The sequence below is a fragment of the Terrapene carolina genome, unplaced genomic scaffold, assembly GCF_002925995.2.
Source record: "Terrapene carolina triunguis isolate 2854851 unplaced genomic scaffold, T_m_triunguis-2.0 Scaffold194, whole genome shotgun sequence".
In the NCBI taxonomy this organism is placed as follows: Eukaryota; Metazoa; Chordata; order Testudines; family Emydidae; genus Terrapene; species Terrapene triunguis.
The window spans coordinates 4,149,273-4,167,093 of record NW_020664545.1 but is presented as its reverse complement, the minus strand read 5'-3'; the positions used below and the strand labels follow the sequence as shown (position 1 = coordinate 4,167,093).

Here is a 17,821-nt window from a genome sequence, read left to right as displayed (position 1 = left end):
ATTAAGGCAGCTAAATCCGAATTAAAGTCCTAGTGTAGACCAGGCCTTAGAGACTCAGGTCAAGCAGTGTGTGGCTGCTCAAGCGTGAGCTTAGAAACCCCATGTCCAGAAGCCCCGGTCCCACAGACCCAGGCATACACTGCAGAGATTTGCCCAAGGGCACACGGAGTCGCTGGCAGAGCTAGGAATTAAACCTAGGTCTCTGGCTAGCGAACTAACCACTTGTACCATCCGCCCTCAATCCCCTACCTTTGCCTGGAAGCCAATTCTTCAATTGCCCGAGTTTTAAATCAGTCTCTTCAAAACACGTTAGTTCATTTTTCTCTCTTTTGTATTTCATCAGAAACGTCGACAGCCGAGCAATTAAATACAAATGACTTAAAAAAGAGCAAGACGGCGAGAAATGTTTCCCGGGATATAAAAAGTGATTTCAGGCACCAAAATTTATGCTGCTCTAAAATAGATTTTATTCCAGTGTAATGAGAGAACAAAATAATTAATTCCTCTCTCAGAGACAAAAGGGTAAAGGTCGTCTTCCAGTGTCTTAATTCAAACCCATCATCCCTCCGCTTCTTGGGGGAACGGAATGGACGAGAGCCAGACGTGTGCCAGGCAGTGATGCAGAAGGAGCATTATATTTTCTTTAGAAAATTTGATGTCTGGAATTAGGGCTAATAACCCCCACTATGGGAAAGCTGAGATCAGCAAACGCTCAGCAAGCGTCCTCAGACAGCTCTGTCCTCCTCCTTCGGTCCTGACCTGCGGATCACCCCCTGCTAGTTCAGTCTGTGGCCTAAGACAGCTCTGCCCATGTGCCGTGCTCCTGACATGCAGCTTCCCCTCATAGACCAGTTCTGCTAATGCCCCCTGGATCTTAACTGACGGTCCCTTCTGTTATTCTAGTGCAAGTTCTGCTGTGCACCTCACTCTGTGAGATCACCGCTCCCCGCTATGTATAAGACACATCTAGGTAGTCTACTGGGCACCCCTGCAGTTTGTTCCTGGTGTTAAATTTGCCAATTAGCCACAGGCGAGCGTGTTGCGGGATGGGCCAGCACCTCTCGAACAGGCTTCCTGTGCCAGAACCCGAGTCGAACAAATTTCAGGGAGCAGCATGAGGCATTATCTCTTCAGCTGAGCTTTGGATTGCAGTTTGGGTCATTTCTAGGGCCTGTGTCTACGCAGGAACTTTTGGGAACTATTGACTTTTGCGCCCCGATCCTCAGCGGGTGTGAGATACCCCGATTTGCACCCGCTGAGGATCTGACCCCGAAGTATTCATTTGCCAATTGATGGAATATCTCATATAATTAACATAAGCGCAGAAGTGATAAATGGGTTAATCCCTCCTCTAATGATTATTGATTGGTTAAGCACTGACAATATGCTTGAAACACAGACTGTGAACTTCAGTGTAGTCAAGTATCAGAGAGGTAGCCGTGTTAGTCTGAATCTGTAAAAAGCAACAGAGGGTCCTGTGGCACCTTTAAGACTAACAGAAGTATTGAAGCATAAGCTTTCGTGGGTGAATGCCCACTTCGTCAGACTACATCATCAGTGTAGTGTGTTGTTTGGATATAGGCGGTAAACAGTCCATCCCTATACCAACAGCCGCCAGCCAATCGTTAGCAGAACTGCCAAGCTATCGAAAAGAAACAAACCAACCCATATTACCATATTACAAAGGAATAGGCGCTGGGCCTCTTCAGATATAATCTACAATTGTGGGGGGCTGTGGAGAAACAGGGGGATGGTGCTTGTACTAGATGAAGTGATAAATAATAGTTATGCAAACCAGCCTTCTCCAATCCACCCTTATCTCTGCAACATAACAGGGCACAGGCAGGATTTGTATAAATTGAGGCAAAGTGAATGTATCCAGTTAGCAGGTCGCTGCCTTTAAGAATATTCCTTCCAAAGGAGAGTTGCAACTTGACTCGATCAAGCAGGCCTGAGCTTGCCTCTCTCCGAGATGATAAAATATTCTAATAAACACTTAGGAAGCCCATTACAATAAGAACATTGCATGCCGGCAAGACCTGCTTGTCAATTTCTTTCAGGAAGGCTCTGCCAATCCAACAGCCGATTACATTGGCACAAAGAGCCAATCCAATGCGCTCCAGTTTATAGCACCGCGTGTCGAGCTTCCTTATCTAAATCTCCCAGTTACCTGAAATTCAATGAGAAATCCCTTTCCTTTAACAACCCCTCTGTGCAACTTTCCCAGAGTTTAAGGGCAGAAGGAACCATTAGATCATCTAGGCTGGTCTCCTGTATAACACAGGGCAGCGAATCTCACCCATTCACCCCTGTATTAAGACCAATAACTGGTGTTTGAGTCTCCCAGAAAGGTATCTAGCTTTGATCCGCTTTGCTGGAGCTCAGGGTTTCAAGCCCAAGTTCCAGCCTGAGCCATAATGTCTACATTGCTGTTTTTAACATGCTAACGTGAGCCCCACCAACACAAGTCTGTGGACCCGGGCTGGGTGGCTCACTCCCACATGCAGTGCAGACATACCCCAGGAGATGGAGAATCCACGGCGTCCCTTGGTATTTAGTTCCAATGGTTCATCACCCTAATGTGGAAGAAAGAACATGTGGATCAATGTAAAGTAATGCACACTGGGAACAATAACCCCAACTATACATACAATATGATGGGGGCTAATTTAGCTACAACTAATCAGGAAAAAGATCTTGGCGTCATCGTGGATAGTTCTCTGAAGACGTCCACGCACTGTGCAGCGGCAGTCAAAAAAGCAAACAGGATGTTAGGAATCATTAAAAAGGGGATAGAGAATAAGACGGAGAATATCTTATTGCCCTTATATAAATCCATGGTACACCCACATCTTGAATACTGCGTACAGATGTGGTCTCCTCGTCTCAAAAAAGATATACTGGCATTAGACAAGGTTCAGAGAAGGGCAACTAAAATGATTAGGGGTTTGGAATGGGTCCCATATGAAGAGAGATTAAAGAGGCTAGGACTTTTCAGCTTGGAAAAGAGGAGACTAAAGGGGGGACATGATAGAGATATATAAAATCATGAGTGGCGTGGAGAAAGTGAATAAGGAAAAGTTATTTGCTTGTTCCCATAATATAAGAACTAGGGGCCACCAAATGAAATTAATGGGCAGCAGGTTTAAAACAAATAAAAGGAAGTTCTTCTTCACACAGCACACAGTCAACTTGTGGGACTCCTTGCCTGAGGAGGTTGTGAAGGCTAGGACTATAACAGGGTTTAAAAGAGAACTGGATAAATTCCTGGAGGTTAAGTCCATTAATGGCTATTAGCCAGGATGGGTAAGGAATGGTGTCCCTAGCCTCTGTTTGTCAGGGGGTGGTGATGGACGGCAGGAGAGAGATCACTTGATCATTACCTGTTCGGTTCACTCCCTCTGGGGCACCTGGCATTGGCCACTGTCGGTAGACAGGATACTGGGCTGGTCTGACCCAGTATGGCCATTCTTATGTTATGTTCTTATAACATTTGGCTTTGGGGGGAAGACAAGCGGGAGGGTTTTCAGATGGTATCAACATTTCCCAAGGTGGCTGCCTAGCAGCAGTATTTATAAGCCCCAATGTGGTTTGGCTCCTAAATCCCTATTTAAGCATTTCAACTGGGATTTGAGCGCGTACCTCCCATCGGTTGCTCATTATGCCCGTTCGAAACACACAGTTTGTGCCAGTGTAATTATGTTGGTTAGGGCCAGGGGGTGATTTTTAACCAATATAATTATAGCGGTAAAACCAGCTTTTGGGGGCAGGGACTGTCTTTTTGTTCTGTGTTTGCGCAGCGCCTAGCACGGGGGGGATTCCTTGGTAAACACACTCCGTAATTAGCTGGCCTTTCATCCTAATAATCCATCCATACCAAGAACCGCAGATTGAACCTCCAGCCAGGCCACCGTAAAGATCTCACTGGACAGCAATCTGGGTCCTGCTCCATCTTCAAGGCGGCTACACCCCATGGCGATTTGTCTTGATCTGAGGATGAGCTCTGTGCAGAGGTGGATTCAGGTTTCCTGGGGCTCTGGGCCAGAGCAAGTGGGGAGTCCCTCCCCACCCCTTCCACCTGCGGTCCCGCCCCCATTCTGCCGTGACAATGGGGTCCTGGTCTGTGACTGGGGCTCCTATGAGCTTCTGTAACATTAATTAATAATAATAGTTAATATGGACAGAGTTATACTGGTAGAAAGTTGCCTCATACCAGTGTAGCTTATTCTCCTTCCAGTACAGGAAATGAGCTATACGGGGTCGATAAACACCTTTAGACCCATATAACTACACCCACAATAGGGGGATACCTACATATCACTATCCCAGGACTGTTAAAGCAGTACAACCTTTACGTGTTGACAAGGCATAGACTGGGATCCAAGCACCTTAACTCCCTTAGTGGCCTTTGACCATCCCCATCTTAAAAAGTAGCTTGATCTTCACACCCACAAGCCCTACTGCAGCCAGCTGGGACTTGCAGGGGTTTAGCATGTTGGGATGAAATCGGTGGCCTGATTGTTGCTTTTTTCCATCCCTCCCGCCTGTGGTTTGCTTTTTTCCATCCCTCCCGGTAAATACGGATGATGGAGTACTTGTCATTGTGTGGAAGCCCGCGCCGCTCACTGCCCTGCCCGAACCACTGCTAGTAGTCAGAGGCAGGCTCCGAACACGGCAGAGAATTCCCAGCTCCCTCGCTAACAAGGAGAGAGAAATGGAGCGTGTTATTGAAATCCCCTCTGCACACGTCTCGCATATTCGATATCAGAGCTAATATGGCAGGGGCCTGGTGCTTGGCGCGACCTGGAGACGCACTCTCGGCCAAGTATTAATTTCCTTCCCTTGTACGTACAAGAGAAATCTCACGCTGGAATCCCTCACCGGAGGAAGGATTAAGTCCACCAGCTTGGAAGCGCTTGCCCTCGGGAGCCAGAATTTGAGGGCACATCTTGTCCTAATCATTAGGGCAGCAGTGGTAATGGTGGACCTATTAGACCTCCAGAAGAGATTCCCTTTTGATGTCTATATCCTGAGGTCCTATGCTTTGATGAAGGCGGTGGAATCTCAGGTTTTATTACCCCGGCATAACCGTCATAACTTCATAGGAGGTTTTTATCTGAAGAAACAGTTCCTCAGCACAATCCTCTCGTCCGGAGAGACGCCGTTTAATGGGGAAGGTCGCTCAGGCGCCGGGTCATGGAGGGCACGGCTGATTCAGTTCATTGCACCGGGCTCCCCTGACACCAGCGGAGGATCTGGCCCAGAGAATTGGAAATTGGAGAACCCCTGCCCTTCATTCCCTGACCCAAGACGGGATTGGCCCATCACACAGTCTATTCAGGGCCGCCCGGGGGAGGGGGGGGGGGCAAGTGGGGCAATTTGCCCCAGGCCCCGCAGGGGTCCCCACGACAGTTTTTTGGGGCCCCTGAAGCAGGGTCCTTCACTCGCTCCGGGGCCCCCGGAAAACTCTCGTGGGGCCCGGGCCCCCAGAGCTTCTTCCGCTCAGGGTCTTCGGCGGCAATTCGGCAGCGGGGGGTCCTTCCGCTCCAGGACCCGCCACTGAAGTGCCCTGAAGACCCGCGGCGAGAGGTCCTTCCGCCCCGGCACCCGTCGCCGAAGCGCTGGGTCTTCGGCGGCAATTCGGCGGCAGGGGCCCCCCGTCACCGAAGACCTCAGGCCCCCTGAATCCTTTGGGCGTCCCTGAGTCTATTCCCCTGTGCTGTTTTTAAATGGCACACTAGCAAGGGACTCCGTGGTGAGATTTTGCCCCAGGCATCATGGACTGGAATGTTTAGTCTGGCATTTGGCCAGTAGGCACCGGTGCTCCACATTATCCAATTCCTTCTGGTTATGTCGCCTCAGAACACCCACCACAATGACAGAGTCGTTGGGCATGGCCACACTGCGATCAGAGACCCCCCAGCACAGCCGCGTCGGTGACCTGGGTCAGCCAACGCGGGCTCACAGGGGAGGGGGGCCTCTGGCTGCGGGGCTGAGAATTGCAGTGTAGACGGTCAGGTTTGGGCTGGAGCCTGGGCTCCGAGACCCCGCAAGGGGGGAGGGTCTCAGAGCCCAGGTGCCAGCCGGAGCCCAAATGTTTAAAGTGCAATTGTATAGCCCTGCAGCCCCAGCCCCGTGAGACCGAGTCAATGAACCTGGGCTCTGTGACTTGGTGCCGTGGGTTTTTTAGTGCAGTGTAGACGTACCCCTGGAGTTTAAATCGCCTCCAGATCATAGGCTGACCTCCTGTATGGCGCAGGCCAGCGCCCGCACACTAAACCCAACAGCCCAAATGAGATCAAAGTGTGACAGCCCGCAGGAGACTAGGCTGTTACGGGCCAACAGCAGCGAACAGGAGGCCCTCCCGCCCCCCACAATGCAGGGCAATGATTAAGTGGGAGACCCATGCGTTGCAGAGAAAGCTGAACTCCGCTCCTGCCCCCCCTCAAAGGTCCTGCCAATCTGACCTGGGGTGGGGTGGGGGGAGTTCCTTCCTGACCCCACAGATGGGGATCAGCTAGACGCTGAGCATGCGAGCAAGAACCAGCCAGCCGAGCCACCTCAGAGCCCCCCCTCGGCCCACTCCATGCGGTGTCCTGTCTCCAGGCGCCACCATCCCTGGGGTTTAGGAAGGAGAATGATCCCCAATCCCACCTCCATCATTCTGCAAAGGTCCCTTGGGAAAGGAACCCTGCTCTGTGTCCATATGGAAGGCAACAGCACCACCTTGAGGCAAGCTGCTGACATGGCAATAGCGTGGTGGTTGGGTCTGATACCCAGCAGACTCCAAAAGAGGGTGGGGGGCTGGGATTCAGGACTCCTGGGTTCTATTCCCAGCTAAGGGAGGCTTGTGGGGTATAGCGGTTAGAGCAACCTAAACCATGCCAGAGTACAAACTGGCCCCAGGATCAGGGGAATGGAAAGGTGGCTTAAAAACCAAAAAGCTACAGAGAGAAGCTCATTTGCAATTAAATCCTGTAGGAGTTTTGTGTAAGGGGATTTATTAAAGACACAGAATCAGATCCCCGGCTGGTGTCAATCAGCATCACTCCATTGGTCCTCATCTATTATTGGGAGTGGACTACATCCACCCTGATCCAATTGGCCCTGTCAACACTGGTTCTCCACTTGTGAGGTAACTCCCTGCTCTCCATGTGTCACTATATAATGCCTGCAGCTGTAACTTTCATTCCATGCATCTGAAGAAGTGGGTTTTTTACCCACGAAAGCTGATGCCCAAATAAATCGGTTAGTCTTTAAGGTGCCACCGGATTCCTTGTTTCCATTGGTCCTGACTCTCCATTGCCCTGCACTTTGTGTAGTCATTTACAGGAGGGCCAGCTGGCTATGCTGTTCTGGGGCGGCACATGATGCAGGGTGTTGGAGAATCAGACCCATTGACTCCAATGGAGCTGGGCCAAGTCACCCTGGCCTACTGACTTCAAAGTCACCCTGGCGACACTGATTTACCCCAGCTGGCCCTATTGACATCGGTGGAGCTTTGTCAATTTGCACCAAGTCTGGATTTGGCCTTTAGCTGCTTAGGGAATTGAAATCTGCTTCTAAGCGCAAAAACACTGCTCCTTTGGCAGCCTCTGAGAAACAGGAGCGGATGGTGAAAGCATATTATGAACCCTGCTTCTTCGAGACTGGCAATCACAGGGCCGGGTCACAGAAGCAGGAGATTCCAATGACTTTCCTCTCCCCGTGCTTAATCTCAATGGGAAAAAAACCTTTTCTCTTTATGGCTCTGAAAATGGGTTCATAGCAGCAGTGGGTCGGCTGTGCCCTGAGAGAGGATGGAGACGCAGCAGACCCACAGTATGTCCGTTGGTGAAGGAAATGGACCAGGGTGCTGCAAATAAAAATGCTCCGGCCCGTCAGGCATCAAAAAGCAGCTCTGAGATAATTAGATAACAAGAGAGCCCTAAAGGCCCAGCTCCCGGGGTGGGGGATGTGTAGAGATATTGTACATTACACCCAACAGCTGATCAGTACCAGGGGCTGATCCCAGAGACAACAGCATTGTGTCAGGCAACCTTTACGCAAATAAGCCACCGCTGATGACACTAATTCAGCCCCACAGCTGATAGCAGTGTCCAGAACCCTCCGTGTAGAATAGCCACAGGCATTTTTAACGTGGAAGCAAAGGATTCTGGGAATCCCAACCATGGGGCTGAGGGTGGGGCCTAGACCTGGGCGGGGGAGACGACAAATTTCACCCCTTTTTCATGGTGTTGAGCAGGTGTTTATTGGTGCTTTGTTTGGGGTTATGTTTGGACCAGCTCAGGCATGAGACTCCATCGTTCCTAACAGTTTTGGCCCATCAACAGCGGCACCCCTCAGGAGCTCTGGAGACCCAGTGGCCAAGACAGCCTCTCCCTCCACCTCGGCTGCCACAGCCCTCCCTCATCCGCAGCTGCCAGGCGGTTCGCATTAACGTGCGGTGTTTAGTGAACACATTGGCAGAGCCTGGCTCGTGGCCGGCTATGCCAGCTCTGTCCAGATGGCAGTAGGTTGTAATATCTTAGCAGTAGCCATCTGTCTGAGATCAAAGCTGCCAGCAGCTAACCCTCGTTGGAGGCGAGGGGGTGAGGGCAAACAACGTACTGTTTAATTAAAAATGTATCTACTGCAAATATGCTTTGCTAATCAGACTGCCTCCCCGGGGCGGCATTAAGGAAGATTTAAACTGGCAAAGGTGCTTGCCGCTTGGCTGGTTTCTGACCCACAAGACAGAGGGAGCTTTTTTCATGCCCCTTTTAAGATCTAGAGACATGTTGATGGTGGACTTTAGAAATCAGGCCTTGCGTCCATCTGCTTTAGGGGTGTTTTCTAGCCCAGCAGTGGGAGGGTCTCGCATTCTCTGTTCAACGGAAACAGCTGCATCCACAGGGTTGACGTTTGACCCGGGATGGGGACTGCCCTGCTGCGAGTTCTAGATGATGAGGGGGGCAAAGCCCTGGCATAGGGTGGAATTCACCCCTGTGCAGAGCCGAGGCACCGCGTAGATCACCCCAAAATAGGCTTTAAGTGGTGTCTGCGGGGTGGGGGTGGTGAAATGGTTAGTGTGGGGCAGAGAGGCCAATTAACACACCCGGGTGCACCCGGAGGGTGCAATTAACGAGGCGTCGGCGCTGGGGGGTGAGTCTAACGAGAGAACACACGGAGCACAAGGGGGTGAGCTGTGAAATACGCCCACGAGTTGAGAATGCTGATGTGCCCCACAGCCCGGAGAGACAGAGCGAAGGGGCCCTGTTTAGAACAGTGACTGGCCATTGGGGCTTAAATAGTGATTTGTGACTAGGAACCAAACACGGAGCTGGATTATGTGGGATGGGCACGGTCCAGGAAACAGCCGACCCTCTCCTGTGGGAGTGCAAAGGGTGCACCATCGAAAGGGGGGCAGGATCACTAGGAAAAACACAGAGGCCTTAAAGTATCCACATTTTTGCTGCAACACCGAATGAGAGCAGCAGGCGAAAGGGGCCCTATAACAAAAGTCAACATTGCAATTCTTTAAGAATACTGGGAAAGGTGAAAGACTTTGATTCTTGAAAGATCTGTGGTGTCCAGTGCTTGGCGGTCTGAACCTCTGCAAGTGCCTGGGAAGTGAAACACTGCAGGGAGCCAACTGGCAGTAGCCCTGGATTAAGGGTTGCCGTGGATTGAGAACTCAGCCAAGGGCGGGAAGTGGATCTTCAGGGGAAGCTCTGGGAGCCATTGCTCAGTGCAAGAGCCTGGAAAAGAGCTGGGGAGAGAGCCTGGAGAAATTGTTCCAGGAGGTTCCCTTGCCCCTTGGACTTCTGACTCCTTGGAGTTTAAGGCCAGAAGGGACTCCCACGTCTGACCTCCTGTACATCACAGGCCACTAAACACCAGCCAGCCCCCTCCACACCAAACCCAACACCCAAAACTTCTTCACCAGAGTCCCTGCTGGAGCAGCAGAGAACGCACAGCTGGAGTCCAATCTGGGTTGTTCTGTTCCTCAGGGCGTGGCTGAGACTCTGTTCTAGGTGGGGATGTAACCAGTTCGGTTTCTCTCCATCCTCCAAATGCATTTCAACACTCAGGGGGAGTCATATTTCACCTGTCCCATCTGAATGCAGATCCTGTTAGGTAAATAGATGGGTGTGTACGGGGATGGATAGATAGACAGACACGTGAAAGACGTTCTGGATGTGGTATATCTTATGCCTGCTCTGCTGTGCCTAATTGGAAATCTGGCCCTGACTAACCCCCTGTGTAGAAACTGCAAGGCGGATGGAAGAATTCTGCTTTCGACCTTGCTACTGTCTCTCAAGGGGGTGGGTGAACTACAGCAAAGGAAAAGCCCCTTCTGTCGGCACAGCTGCAGCACCGTAGTTGTGTGGAGCGGCTGTAGTGTAGACATCCCTGTAGGCAGCCAGAATCCAGAACTTTCTGACACCAGGGCCTAACTCCATCACGGTGACCATCCGAGCTGCAGGCTGAGCGGGGCTGTTGGCTGGGTTGAACGCCCTGCGGTGCTGGAAGATATCTGGGACCCCCCCCAGCAAAGGAATCTCTCTCTATCTCTCTCTCTCTCACTCACACACACACACACACACAGCCTCCACTTTGTGCATTTCAGAAAACAAGAGAGAGCCTCGACCAGAGCGTGCCCTTGCTGTGCGAGCGCCCAGGAGGGAGATCACTAGTGGCGGCCGAAACATTGCGTAGCCCAGTTAACCGGGAAAATAGGTCACGGAGGAAGCGTCTCCGTCTTCAAGCAACATATGCTGCAGATAGACGCCTTCCTTTTCCCTGAGACCGAAGAGCCAGGAGGATGCCAGGGAAGGGTCCACGGGGGCCTTTGGGGTCAGAGCTTCTCACTGCCACATGGGCCCAGTCCCCTATTTCCTGGGACGCCAGGGTCTTGGGTCACGGTGCAGGTGGCATGTTAAACCCAGGCAGCGGGAAATTCACCCCTGTGGAGAGGGGCTAGCACAAGGCCTAGGCAGCATTTAAGAGGTGCAGTGCATTTCCCCTTAGGACCACATGCATGTTGCTCTGCACGGAGCCCCACGGGCAGGCTAAGAAGTGTACTGACGAGCTCTAAAGGAGTCTCCAGATAGTCCTTGACAGCTAAGGAAGGTCACCATGGAACCGGACCCCGCAGCAGGAGGGGCGAGTTTTCCACTGGGGCATTCTCATGTTGCGGCGTCTCCTCTGGGCTAATCCAGATTTGCCTTTTCCTAAAGCACGCTCTCCCCGGGAAGAGGACTGTACCCAGTGCAAGCCGATTGCATGCACACAAGCAAACTCTAAACGGAAATTCCGCTCTAGTGACAGCTGGCGACTCTGAAGTTACAGGGCCAAAACCCTCAGCTGGTGTCAGTGGGTGTAGTCACTGGAGCTACAGAGGATCTGGCCCATGGTCTGCTGCCCGGGGGTGGGGCGGGAATTTGGTTCACTCCTCTCCGCACTGCACTGAATCAGAATCACTGATGTCACTATGTGCATGGAAGGTGCATGAGTTTGAGGCTATAGGTAGGCTTGGGAAGATTTATGCTTGAGTGTTAGTGAACCACTTCTCACCCCACGCGGGAACTGACAGGAATTATTTTCCATCCTTAAGAATTGGAAGGCAAAAGCACAAATCAAAATCCTTCCTATCTGACTCTGGCTGTGTAGGGTGGGCAGGTTGGCCCAGGAGGCATGGGATTGTCATGATAAATGGAACCACAAACATTAAGGAAGAGGCCTTTATTGCAGAAAACAACCAGAAACCTGCTTCCACGCAGATTGAGTTCCAGCTTTGTCCCTCTAGTTTACCAGGGACCACACCTTTCCTGGGGCTCAATGCAGCACTGTCACAGGGTGATGCCCCTTTCAGGGGAGATGGGGCCAGCCCCACCCGTGCCATAATAATTAATTAGCTGCTTTCCAGCCTGAGGGAGTGGGACTAAGGGGGAATAGGTGGTTGCCCCGGGGGAGAGGATCCCACGTAGCTGATCTAGCCCTGAATCACTGACATTACAGAAGGTAAAGATCTGTCACATCAAGCAGTCTGTCCCCTCCCAACACAGGGCTTTGTCTGGTCTCGGGTTAAATGTCTCAGAGGATCTGGGGCTCCCTCACTCCCCGTGGGACATTTAGGTGTCTAGCCTCAGGTTATAGGGTAGGGCCAAATTGCTGAATTGGTTTAATCTCAGCTCCATTCCCAGTGCCCTTGCAACGGTCGTCCTCACGGCCGCGAGCGCCACCATCTTTCACTTCTCCAGAGACGTCGGAAACGGATTCGCCGCTGGCTCCGGCCCCGTGGCAATCGGCCCCAAGGACAGACCGTCAGGCGGCCAGAAGCAAACCTGACACCCACACTAGCCTGTTACCCCCAGGGACTGGATGGCTCGGGGGGCTTGTGGGATGGGGCTGTGGAGAGATTCACCGTCTGCTATTCGTTCAGATCTAGCCCAGACTGGGCACCCTCTGGGAGTAATTCACCGGCCCGGAGTGGGGAAATGAGCTGAGTTGCTCCGTCTGTTTCTTAGCGGGTGGTTGTCTCTCTTGCAGATAACACCATCACCGTAGGCAGCAGCCTCCACTCAGGGTATGTCTACACTGCAGGGCGTTCCCAGGCCAGGGGGGAGGGTGGAAAGCCAGAGGTGCTTCTTCCCATGCTGTTCTGCAGATAAATAAAGGCTTCCTTCCACCTGCAGCAGGTTCCCCCTGGAAAAGAAAAGAGGCCCTCTCGGCCTGCCCACAAACACAACACGCTGGCAGAGCGTCCTCCTCTGCCGGCTGCTCCAAGAGAACATCCTACCACCGCTACCAGCTAAAGGAGCTACTCCTTTCACTCGAGCGGCAGAGATCTGTGGTGAGGGTTCCAGGTCCAAACCCTGCTGATGGGCGATGCCGGGGCGGAGTCGTCGTTACACGGACGCTGAGGGATTGTGTTTCATTTTTGCCTGCTGGAGGTTGGGGGACGGCCCATCCGCCCCACCTCATTGCATTGTCTCAGGGCTCCTGACTGAGAAGCGACTGCTTTCCCCTTTGCGGCTTGCGAGCTGATCCCCGCCTCTGCTGCCTTTCCAAAGAGCCAAACTTGCCATGGCAGAGGAAGAGCAGGGCACTGCCCCAGCGGGAAGCACTTTCCTTCCTGCAGCGATCTGTTCCCACCTTCGCTGGTCAGAGAAGAAGGCAAGCAGCATGGAAGGAAGCCACAGGGCTTGCAAGAGAGTTAGATCAAGGACAATGTTACCTTACACTTCTCTAGCTCCCATCGATCGCAGATCCCCACCACACCCCTGTGAGACAGGGAGGTGTTAGCCGATTGCAGGTGGGGAAACTGAGGCACAGACAGGCGCTGTAACTTGCCTGAGATCAGAGAGCAAGTAGATGTCAGAGTCAGGCATAGAACCCAGTTCCCTTGATGTCCAGTCCCGTGCGCTAATCACTAGACCCGTGTTCCCTCTATGTGGACACTTCTCCTGGAGAACTCAGTGTGTTGATGGACAAATTTGGCCTGGATAAGAATGGCCGTACTGGGTCAGACCAAGGGTCCATCTAGCCCAGCATCCTGTCTGCCAACAGTGGCCAATGCCAGGTGTCCCAGAGGGAGTGAATCTAACAGGATCTGAGATTTGCTGAGCATCGGCAACACCCACAGAAGTCAAGGGGCTCAGCTCCTCTCAGTGTCAGGCCTTAAAGTCTCCGTTCCCCTCCAGCTAAGCCCAGGACCCATTTACAAGCCAAGCCTGCCCATCCTAGGGGTGCTTGGCTATTGGCTGGGTGAAAGTCACAGCCCGGCTGTGTGGGGTTGGGACTGGATTGGAAGGATAGTTTTGTGCTTAGGGCACCAGCCAGGGATACATTTGATCTTGTTTGAGGCACGGCCTGCGTGGTCAGAACATAAAAGGAGTCCATGCTTGCAACTCAACTGGCTGTTTAGTAAGAGAACTATTTGCTGAGACGCTGCAGCGAGCATTCTAGCCATGTGCACACAGACCGACCTCCCGGTGCCTCCGCCAAACACTTCCCTCCTGCAACCTGTGCTCTTCTCTCCAAGTTCCATGCAGGTGGCTACAGATCTTTGTTTAATTCCTGGCCCCACCACAGCTTGTGACCCTGGGACAGCTCAAGGAGGATGGGAGCTTTCAAAAGGCCTAGCTCTCCTCCCATTGCAACCAATGAGACTTTTATCACTGACTTCAGCGGGAGCAGAGTTTGGTTAATCCTGAGTACTTTTGCAAAGCTCACCCTTAAGCTCCCTGAACCTCAGTTTTTATAGTGTAGAGGAATTGGAAATCCCCCTTTAAATAGTGTGTGAGCCCTCTTGTGGTGCTCACTATGTTCTATGCTTTACAAACCGGGCGGAGCAGCAGTATGTGTATGCAGCTAGACCACGGGTGTGTAGCTAGTGAACATAGTTATTGGGACCCCCACTGGGCCGGTGTGGTTTCTACATATTATTTGGTTGCATAAAGAACAAAAGATTGATGAAAAGTGCTGTATCAGAGCTAGGTATTATCTGTAAATGTGGCATAAGAATCCTTCCTTTCCCCCAGCGTCTGTAAACTCATCGGGGCAGGCACCGTTTTATTTTGTGTCTGTACCTAGTACCATGGGGCTCTGATCTTGGATGTGAGGAGGCCTCTATTTGTTCCTATGATATATACTAGTAATATGAATGCATTGGGTGACATGACCGGGGTTATTTAAGGAACCAGCTGTCAGGTAGGTTTTTTGTGCTCTGAAGGAGATTGCAGTGAGAGCAAAGAGCCATTTGGTGGCACAAGAGAGCCAGCTAGAAAGGAGGGGCTAGAAATCGTTGGTGTTTCTCATAAAGGTCACTTGTACGCTGCAGCTGCCGGGCGTGGTGTTATGCCTTCCTCGAGCCCCCCAAGAATGACACAGCGAGAGAGAAACCTGTGCGCTGATTTTTGAATGCAGTGCTGAATTGCTTGCACAGATGCCAAACTGCCTGCCTCTCCCTAGCCTTCTCTTTGCGGACGAGGGAGGCATCTGAAACGTGAAATCCTGGGATTTTCCATAGCCAAGAGGGCTGGGACCACAAGCTGCAAATTTCAGCGGGTCAGCACATATCGGAAATCTTCCAAGATTGCAAATCTGGGAGTTGCTCTGGGATGGCCCAGCCAGTTTGGGACAATTTGCAGCACGGGCCTTGAGCATCGGGTCAAAGAAGCAGAACCGTAGTGGAACAGACGTGAAGGTGCAATCCGAGGCGGGGGTGTTTTTCTTGCCAACTAACCCAAAATGTTTGGGACTTTAAAGAGCAAACCTTGAATCGGGGACAAATGCGCACAAAGGATTCATGAGAGCGATGCTTCAATACGCAGCGATTCCTTCTCTGCGGTTATGTTCGGTAATGAAATCAAAATGAATATTAATCAAGTTGCAAAGAGCAACTAGCTGAAAGGATTCAGGATGATGCAAGCCACCGGCAGAAGGAAGCATGTTCCAGAAATAGAGGACACCCCTGATGTCTTGATTTCTGCCGTCTCCTGAGAAAAATACCAAGACACACATCTCCTAAAGTGACCATCCTCAATGTGCAGGAATATTTGCTGTCTCTCCTTATGTGCATGGAGGGAGATCCCTGCTTCAGCTAGCATTGCTGGCAGAGTCTATGAAAATCAGGTTTTGGCATTGAAAAGACATGAAAAATAAGGGGGCGTGCAGAGACATCATGAAAAACACAGGAGGGAGGAATCGATCTGACTAAGCCCAGTGTGCAGGTCCGTAAGGACAGAGATTTGTGGATATAATTTTATTCCACCAGAGAATCCCGAGAACTGCTTTTTAGTCCATCTGCATGTTTGACACTAGACTAGGTGTGGAGGGTGGGAAGTCACAGCAAGATTCCAATCTCTTTCCCTAGCAGGAAATTCCTTTCTGCGGCCCCCCCAACATGCCTACCTCCAACCCCGGAGTGGAGTACTGGATTGACGGGTCCCACCGCAACTCTGCCCTGGAGGACTTCTACACGATGGGCCCGGAACTGGGAAGGTAACGGTTTGAGGTTATCGGATTTTGATTCGTGGCGTGGGTGAGCTTTGCGTCTCTTGCTCCTAACGGTGCCTCTTGCAGTTGGGGGTCAAGTGCACGGGACGGGTAGGTCAAGAGCCTGGAGTGAAATGTGGAGAGGGTCTCCCAATGGATGGGAGAGAGGGGCGAATTGTTTTCATTAGATCGTGCAAACCAAGCCCAGGACCAGGATTATATCTGGTAGGTGATGGGGGAGATCAGTTCAGGGTTTATAGGACTGGGCCTTTCCTTCTCTGGAGCCTGACCCTGTAAAGGGTAGAGTGTCTTCAATGGCTCTTGATTGATGTTCAGATTATTCCCTACTCTCCCACCTTCTCCAGGAGTGACTTAGGCATGTCAAGAAATGAGCTCTGCCATGAGTCACCAGGCGGAGGGGTGCCTCCTCCCTATAAAAAGGGGTAAACAGGGAGGTGGCAAAGTTTGCAGACGATACAAAATTACTCAAGTTAGTTAAGTCCAAAGCTGACTGCGAAGAGTTACAAAGGGATCTCACAAAACTGGGTGACGGGGCAACAAAATGGAGGATGAAATTCATTGTTGATAGATGCAATGTAATGCGCATTGGAAAACATAATCCCAACTATACATACAAAATGATGGGGTCTAAATTAGCTGTTACCACTCCAGAAAGAGATCTTGGAGTCATTGTGGATAGTTCTCTGAAAACATCCGCAGCGGCATTCGAAAAAGCGAACAGAATGTTAGGAACCATTAGGAAAGGGATAGATAATAAAACAATAAATACCATAATGCCACTATATAAATCCATGGTATGCCCACACCTTGAATACTGCGTGCAGTTCTGGTCACCCTATCTCAAAGAAGATATATTGGAATTGAAAAAGATACAGAGAAGGGCAACAAAAATAATTAAGGGCATAGAACAGCTTCTGTATGAGGAGAGTTTAAAAAGACTGGGAGTGTTCAGCATGGAAAAGAGACGGCTAAGGGGGCTATGAGAGAGGTCTACAAAATCATGACTGGGGTGGAGAAAGTGAACAGGGAAGTGTTATTTACCCCTTCACAGACCACAAGAATCAGGGGTCGCCCAATGAAATTAACAGGCAACAGGTTTAAAACAAACACAAAGAAGTATTTCTTCACACAATGCACAGTCAACCTGTGGAACTCCTTGCCAGGGGATGTTGTGATGGCCAAAACTATAACTGGGTTCAAAAAAGAACTAGATGAGTTCCTGGAGGACAGATCCATCAATGGCTATTAGCCAAGATAGTCAGGGATGCAACCCCATGCTCTTGATGTCCCTAAGCTTCTGACTGCCAGATGCTGGGGCTGGATGACAAGGGATGGATCATTTGAAATTGCCCTGTTCTGTTTGTTCCCTTTGAAGCATCTGGCACCGGCCACTGTCAGAAGTCAGGATACTGCGTTAGATGGGCCATTGGCCTGACCCAGTGTGGATGTTCTATGTCCTTAAGCACCAGATAGTTCAGGAATTGATAACAAGGACCAGAGCCTCGGATTTGAATCTGCCCCATTTTGCAAAGGAAGTTCTGTAAAAGTGGTTACTCCCTGCCCGGGCCTTGCGGGGCTGATGTGCAATGGGTGTGGTGGGTCTCAGTCCAAGTCCTACCGGGCTTTTGTCCACCATCACAACTGGTGCTCACCAGCTCTCTTGTCAGTCTGGACTATAGAGCTAATGACAGCGGCTGTGGAGAGCTCATTCGGTGGACAGACCTGCAAGTTCTTTCTGATAGGTCCTAACAAGGAGCGGTGCTCTCATAACAGGCAGGGCCTGTGCCCTGCTTTGTTTATGTCGGGACTTGCGCTA

At 51.1% G+C, this 17,821-nt stretch overlaps 1 protein-coding gene across 1 annotated transcript in view; it reads left to right on the top strand.

Annotated features, from left to right (window-relative positions):
- The first annotated feature begins 15,892 nt into the window (after positions 1-15,892).
- Positions 15,893-17,821, top strand: part of LOC112113790 (calcium/calmodulin-dependent protein kinase type IV-like) — a 42,151-nt gene continuing 40,222 nt past the window's right edge. Inside the window, exon 1 of the mRNA XM_024210197.1 lies at positions 15,893-15,990. Within this exon, the coding sequence (XP_024065965.1) occupies positions 15,893-15,990 (98 nt within the window). The remainder of the gene's footprint in view (positions 15,991-17,821) is intronic.